At 46.7% G+C, this 7,969-nt stretch overlaps 1 protein-coding gene and 1 pseudogene across 1 annotated transcript; one reads left to right on the forward strand and one right to left on the reverse strand.

Moving 5' to 3' along the window:
- Window positions 1-67: 67 nt before the first annotated feature.
- Window positions 68-1,363, forward strand: LOC131913758 (basic proline-rich protein-like; annotated as a pseudogene).
- Window positions 1,364-1,929: 566 nt separating this feature from the next.
- Window positions 1,930-2,655, reverse strand: LOC131912553 (late cornified envelope protein 2A-like). The gene has a single exon (XM_059264857.1). It carries the CDS (start codon window positions 2,635-2,637, stop codon window positions 2,128-2,130), a length of 510 nt encoding a protein of 169 aa, XP_059120840.1. The 5' UTR covers window positions 2,638-2,655; the 3' UTR covers window positions 1,930-2,127.
- Window positions 2,656-7,969: the final 5,314 nt, after the last annotated feature.

Here is a 7,969-nt window from a genome sequence, read left to right on the forward strand (position 1 = left end):
TCAATACCCAAGCTCAGTGGCTGAAGTATCCTTGACTCCGTTGCACACACATGTATATACACCACCACCATCACCACCACCACCACCTCCACAATTACCACCACGTCCACCTCCACCATCACCACCACCACCTCCACCTCCACCACCACCACCACCACCACCTCCACCATCACCACCACCACCTCCACCTCCACCACCACCTCCACCATAACTACCACCACCATCATCACCACCACCACTACCATCACCACCTCCACCACTACCACTACTATCAAGTCCACCACCTCCACCACCACCATCACCACCACCACCACCATCACTACCACCACCTCCACCACCACCATCACCACCTCTACCACCATCACCACCTCCACCACCATCACTACCACCACCACCATCACCATCACCACCACCTCCACAATTACCACCACGTCCACCTCCACCATCACCACCACCACCACCACCACCTCCACAATTACCACCATGTCCACCTCCACCATCACCACCACCACCACCACCTCCACCACCACCACCACCACCACCTCCACCATCACCACCACCACCTCCACCTCCACCACCACCTCCACCTCCACCACCACCTCCACCATAACTACCACCACCATCATCACCACCACCACTACCATCACCACCTCCACCACTACCACTACTATCAAGTCCACCACCTCCACCACTACCACCATCACCTCCACCACCACCATCACCACCACCACCACCATCACTACCACCACCACCATCACCACCACCATCACCACCTCCACCACCACCATCACCACCTCCACCACCATCACCACCTCCACCACCACCATCACCACCTCCACCACCATCACTACCACCACCACCATCACCACCATTACCACCACGTCCACCTCCACCATCACCACCACTACCTTCACCTCCACCACCACCACCACCACCACCTCCACCATCACCACCACCACCTCCACCTCCACCACCACCTCCACCTCCACCACCACCTCCACCATAACTACCACCACCATCATCACCACCACCACTACCATCACCACCTTCACCACTACTACTACTATCAAGTCCACCACCTCCACCACTACCACCATCACCTCCACCACCACCATCACCACCACCACCACCACCATCACTACCACCACCACCATCACCACCATCACCACCACCACCACCATCACCACCACCACCATCACCACCACCACCATCACCACCATCACCACCTCCACCACCACCATCACCACCACCACTTCCCACGCCACCAGCACTACCACCACCACTACCATGTGGGGATAATTTCTGGCTGTTTGGCCGAGATGATGTCTTTGTTCTCTATTCAGACCCAAACCTAAAATTCTAGAGTCCAAGAAAAATGAGCTCCAGCATTTCACACCCATCTCATCAGCTTACTCCTCTAGAAATGCTCCCCACTCAAGTCTCCTGAATGTCCACTAATAATCGTCAGGAAGCAGTGTGTCTACACTAGAGCCCACAATGAGCACGTCAGGCAATCGTATTCTCCGTGATTAAGAGATACATTTTTCCAAATGGCAGCTCACTTTTGAAGGACACCCTCTCAGAATGGGGCTTTTCTGGGTACTTCCCATCTCATCTCATCCATCCCTAGTCCTCATTGTGCAAATCGTTAAGGGGCACCAGTCTTAGACATGATTCTTATTTTCAAGCTTGATGTCCCCAAATTCAGAACACCAAGTGAATGTTGTTTTCCAGAGTTTTTAAGTGGATTCAGCGCCAAAATATGCACTTCAGATAAAGAAAGGGAATATGGCTTGATGTGGAGGGTGGGGATGGAAGGGCTAAACAAAACAGCACTGGGAGGCCATGACATTGGGAACAAAAGCTTTATTGTCACCCAGAAAAGAGCTTCAGAGCTGATTTTCAACATCTCATCCCCAGACTGTTGTGTCTGAGAGAAAAAAGCAAAGCCAATGAATCTCAGAGGTGAGACTTCAAGACCTCACAGTAGACGAGCTTTGTGGGGGATGAAAAAGGGGCATAGAGAGAGTTATAGAAGTATGTCTGCAGAAAAGCCAGAGAAGAGGAGACACTGGCTGGCAGGTCTTCGGTCAGCCAGAGCTGCTCTTTGTGATCCTCTTTCCCAGGTCAGCAACAACCTCCAGAGCAACAACTAGACTGCTGGCTGCTGCTACTGCTGCTGCCGCCGCCGCTGCCGCCGCCGCCGCCGCCGCTGCTTCCACAGCAACTGCTGCCGCCGCCGCCGCTGCTGCTGCTGCCACTGCTGCTTCCACAGCAGCTGCCGCCGCCGCCGCCGCTGCTGCTGCTGCCACTGCTGCTTCCACAGCAGCTGCTGCCGCCGCTGCTTCCACAGCAACTGCTTCCACAGCAGCTGCTGACACAGCTACTTCCACAGCAGCTGCTGCCGCCGCTGCCACCACTACTACAGCATCCAGAGCTGTGACGTCGGCGACGGAGAGAGAATCGGGGCTTGTGGTGACTCAGGCAGCAGCTGCCACCCCCAGAGCTGCAGCAGCCCCCAGAGCTGCAGCAGCCCCCAGAACTGGAGCCGCAGCAGGAAGAAACAGGGGGACACTTAGGGGTTTTGCACTTGGGAGGAGGAGGTGGGCACTGTTGCTGGCTTTGCTGGCAGGACATCTCCAAAGAGACTGGATAAAACTGAAAGATAATGCAGAAAATTCATGTTCAACAAGCCCAATGTTGCTTTGAAGACTGAACTATATTTTACCTCTCTGATGATTAGAGCTTTTAAAACCCAATCACCTAAATTCACTTCCAAAATAAAAAATACAAATGATCCCAATATAGGCATTCCATCTTTTCAAATGAATTCAATCTAAGGTCAAAAAGGTACTAATCACAGCCTTCCATTACCTTCTCTTTCCAGATGGACCCTTCCCTCCAAACCCTCTTCATCCCCTGTTCATCTTTAAGATTGCCCTCAGCTCCACCCAGAGCCCTATCTGACCAGAAAACCAGCGCCAGAGTCTCTCTGGCCTGGGAGATGTTCTACCTGGCTCAGGCACTGGAACAGATTGCTCAGGAAGAAGTGGTCTGAGGTGCTATGAGAAGCTCTTGCCTTTTATATAGTTCTGCTCTGACCTGAGATTCCCCATGTGTGGGATACTGATAGCATCTTTCATGAGGGGTATGGATGACTTCCTCCCCTTGCATCCCAAGGACCCAATTCCTCCCTCTATAAGCATCTGAGGTATTAATGCCCAGAAAGAGCCTCTGAGAATTGCAAACCTGTAAGATGGTGATGGGACATTGCACACTACATAAAGCACCCATCCGTCAATCTCACAAGCAGCTCTGCTATGCTCCCTATTTCCTGAGCTGATCCAGTCCAATTCTAGGCCTCAAAGGGTAAAGATAAGATCTGTTTGTTCTTTAGAATAGGAAATGGAAGAGGATATTACCCAAATGGGGATTAAATGGTGATTTTAGAATAAGAACAGGAATCCAAAATAAAAACCTTGGCTGAAGCCAATGAACTAATATGGCTCTTTTCATTCTTAGATGGTGCCATGTCCTTGACCAAGAATGCTGGATATTCTGATGATGCTATTTCAGGCAGGTCTAGTGCAGATGATGTGGGTGGTTGGGATTCTCTCCTTGTCTGAATTTGACATACCAAAAAAGTCCATGAACATCTGCACTGACAGATACCTTCAAGTGGGCAGAAGTTGTTGAAGGCTCTGTCTTTCCACAAATTGTCCTAAAGAATACCCCTCAGGCTGACCAGAGGTAGAAGGACCAGGTATATACAGAGGGTGAAGCAATAGAAGAAAATTCAGCTGAAGTTGCCAGGAGTAGACCTTCAGCTGTGGTCATCCCAAAGAGAAAAGCTGAGAAATCCTTTTTCATAAATGACCTTAGGTAGAGAAGGGGGCTGGGGAATTGTGTAAGCTTTTGAGCACCTATGATGGAATACAAAACTTATTTCCCTACAAAGAATATTCCGTGGTTAGGTTAAATCCCCAGGAAAGTCAAATTGAGCTGGGAGAGTGGTCAGTAAGTATCAAGTTCATAATGAAAAGTACCTGGGGAGCACTGAAGACTGATAGAGCAGCTGTGTTTGGGGTCCATGCCTGGATGGGTGGGCTCTTGTGAGAAGCACCGTGGCTCAGTCATAACCCATATTCCAGGATCAGTTTCCAGCTTTGCTCTCTCCGCCCATGCATTCTCAAGCAACTTGCTTAATCGTCTCTGTAAAATCAGGCTAATAACCGTTCCTAGCCCACAGAGTAAGGCAATCTGAGTAAAGGTCGCAGAGCAGAGCTAGACCTGTGAGTATAAAGTATAACTTTAGAAATAAACTGCATTGATGAGCTGATGTGCCAAATGACAGCCATTGATACCTATGTTTTTATGTATCAGTTTAAAATATAAAAATTGATGAAAACTATGGAATTTCAGAAGTAAAAACAATCAGATCATTATAGATCCCATTACTTCTATAAGTAGGTATATTCTCAATATCAAATTAGTGATTTGCCTTTTTTTAAAAAACCAAAACTATATGAGATGAAGAAAGAATGTTTAGCTCAGAGGGCCATTTGTAGACTGAGCCATTAAGCTCTTGGAATAATGCCTAGCATATAACACAACAGCTCTGACATCACATGTGTTTTCTGAGAACAAAAGATAAAGAGTATTTATTTCAGTGGCGGATGAGATTATATAGAGACCATACTGATGAAAATAAAGCCACTTGCAATTCCACCCCCAAATATTTCACTTTTTTTTCTTCCTTTAATTTACTATTTGTCATTTTTAGCGAGTTGTGTTTTGCATTGATTTTTCATAGTTGTCATCATATTATTTATGTAAGGGGCTTTCTTATTAAATTTTCAATTAACACTTTACTAGGAATATTCCCTCATTCTCTCCATTTGAAGTGTGAAGGCCAGGAGATCATTTCACAGACAGCACGGAGTCTGTCCATGTGGTAGGAGGCATTAAATTCTGAGACAGGCTCCATGTTTGAGTCTCAGCTCCTCACTTACCAGCAGAGTGACCTTGAATAAGCTATTTTAGCTCTCTCCCTCACTGTCCTCATTTGTGAAATGGGAGGTAAATAGCATTTATCTCCCAGGGTCATTTGCAGAGTAAGTGACTGACTTTCATAAACCTCTTAGAATAGTAACTAGTGTATATAAGGAGTACTCGATAAATATTAAGAAATGAAACCTGACATCATAAGTTCATAACACAGGGGACAGGTTGGGCATAAAGACCACAAGGCGGGGAACCAGAGAGGCCGCTTCAGTTGCTAGGTCTCGGCAAGAACCACCACCACCCCTTGCTGAGAAATATAAGAAGAATGCAGAAGACAGCTCAAATTTCTAGAAAAAAAAAGAAGCTCAATAGAACCAAAAGGAATCATATGTTTAATATATGAGTATGGAGAAGTTTAAAAGGACAATACCAATCTACTTACAATTACTTGGATGTGCATCTACCCAGCTGACAACACAGGTAAGGTCTTTGTGTTCAGAAATCTCTGAGTGACCTAACCTGGTATTTTGTAGGCAGTAGATGCTCAATTTTTATTTATTCATCAGGTTGATGATTTGCCATTCAGAAGAGAGGACAGATGCCTCCAACAAACCAGGACTAAGTTTTCTTTTTACAACTTCCACACAATTCTTGGAATGACAGACTATCTAGGTAGGATGTTGACTGCCATTCATAGATGGTGATTCTCAACTCTAGAGACCACAGCATGCTTCAAGAGCTCACCAGGTGGTTCTAATCAGGTCTGAGAATCATTGGTTTAGATCAAAAGAAAACTGAGACTGGGAGATGGGAAGAGGCTTCCACTGATTCATACAAGGTTAGAGATAGAGTTGAACTTCGAACCCGACTACCAACGGTGTCACCCTCACAGCATTCTGCCTCCTAGATGAAAAGTTAGTCCTTCATGTGATTTTTTTTCTAACAAGGGTTACATTATAAACAGTCATCCCTCTAAATGTGTGGGCTCTGTAGCTGCCATTTGAAAACATCTGCAGGGGGAGGAATATCTCTTTGGAAAAGTTCCTTTGAATCACTATTCCTGAACCAGTGCAGTGTGATATACACAGCCTTTACACTGTAGTTCATATTTTAGGGAACCTAGATGTGGTTTTAAGTATATTAGAAGAAGAACATAGGTCAATACAAATAGTTTTCCTTGTGTATAAGAGACTTGAACATAGTACTGTGGGAGGGCTAAGTGGAATCCACAGGAAATCTTCGAATCAACCCCTGGGGATGCCTGGAATTTGCTTACTAAACATGGCTATTGAAGTTGGAGTGAAAATAGTAATAACTATGGTGACTCATGGCCTGAATTGCATGTCTTGAAAAGTCATCGTAACCTCTACTCCCTTCAACAACTGAGAATGAAGTCTCTGTCTGAAAAGGATTGTCAGGCATTGCCAGGGAGGTGCCATCAGGCAGGCCCCAAGGTGCCTCCCCAGGGCAGCACCACTGTAATGACTCCTCTGTAGCCCAGAAGTCCAGCCTTGCCCACACCTGACTTATCATTACATCTTTACTTACAAGAGATTAGTGACATCAATGAGATTCAAAGGTAAGCCTGACAAGAACACCTTCCTGGAGAAAACTGGAAGAAGCAGAAATGGAAGTCAATCTGAACACCTGAACACAAGGTGGCAAAAGGTGAACCAAACTAGACAGTCCCATCCCACCATATGAACACTTCCATTCTTGAACAGGTATGGAGGGTGGTCCTGGAAAGCCTGTCCTCTGGCTTCCCTTTCTCCATGCTCCTCTGGGCCAATCCTGCCCAAGGAACTGATTCTAGGGAGCAGGGGCTGGACACAATGTTATTCTCACCCTCCACATGCTGATCCAGGCTCTGACATTGTAAAGGTGATCTTGTCTGTCTTATTTTCAATACTTATGATTGCCTTGGTGTAGTATCTGATAGTCAGTGATGCCCACCCACACCCATTCCTCAAACCTGCAAATGTATTATCTTACAGCAAAAGGAACTTGGTATGTTTGACTAAGTTAAGGGTCATGAGATGGGAAGACCTTCTTGGATTACATAGATGGGCCTAATGTCATTATGAGGATCCCTCTAAGAAGCAAGCGAGAGCATCAGAGTCAGAGAGAGAAGATATGACAAGGGAAGCGGGTATTGGAATGAGGCAGTGTGAAAATGCAGGAAGGGTCCATAAGCTAAAGAATGTGGACTACCTGTAGAAACTGGAAAACACGGAGAGCTTTCCTCTTGCCACAGCTAAAAGGATATCTGGGTAGAAAGGCCTCTAGAAGTTCTACTATGGAGCTACAAACTCCATTTCCCTCCTTCTTGGACACTGCTGTCTCTGATAAATGAATGTTTGAGACATGGACAAAAGCAGAGGCACCAAAGGCTGACTCACAACTGCTTGGAGACCCAGGTGTATGCACGAGTGCTTCCTGAGAAAGCCCCACCTCCAGGCCCTAAGCCAGTCCAGCTCAGCCTGGCAGTGTGTACCTGGTCATTGATCTTTGGGATGCCCATAGCCAGCTATGTTCTATCTTCTCTGTGAGGAACATCGTCACAGCTGGAGCCTGAGGCAGGAATGCCCCAGGATCCTCTGGAATGAGTAACTGGAGAAAGGAGGATTCCCTTCTCTTGGAGAATAAATAAATACATGAGGCAGGCAGCCAGAAAGAATAAAAATAGCCACAGAGGCTCAAGAGAGCTCATGCACTGGGGCCTCTTGTTTTCCCAGCTGGGGATGAGGTGGCATACTCAGGTGCAGTGGGGAAGGGCTGGCTGCACAGGGACCAAGCTCACCAAGGCAGCTGCAAAGGCTCCACTGTCCAGAAGGTGACATTTCTTCTGGGGAGCTCAGCTGACTCTCACAACTGTACAAAGCTGTGTCCTTATTTGCCATTGTTAGAGGGATAGCTGAGATTTAATATATATATATATATATATATATATATATATATATATATA

The sequence above is a fragment of the Peromyscus eremicus genome, chromosome 6 (genome assembly GCF_949786415.1).
Source record: "Peromyscus eremicus chromosome 6, PerEre_H2_v1, whole genome shotgun sequence".
In the NCBI taxonomy this organism is placed as follows: Eukaryota; Metazoa; Chordata; class Mammalia; order Rodentia; family Cricetidae; genus Peromyscus; species Peromyscus eremicus.

Excerpts from the sequence above, each read along its gene's own strand:
- LOC131912553 (XM_059264857.1), bottom strand. The coding sequence starts at position 2,637 with ATGTCCTGCCAGCAAAGCCAGCAACAGTGCCCACCTCCTCCTCCCAAG.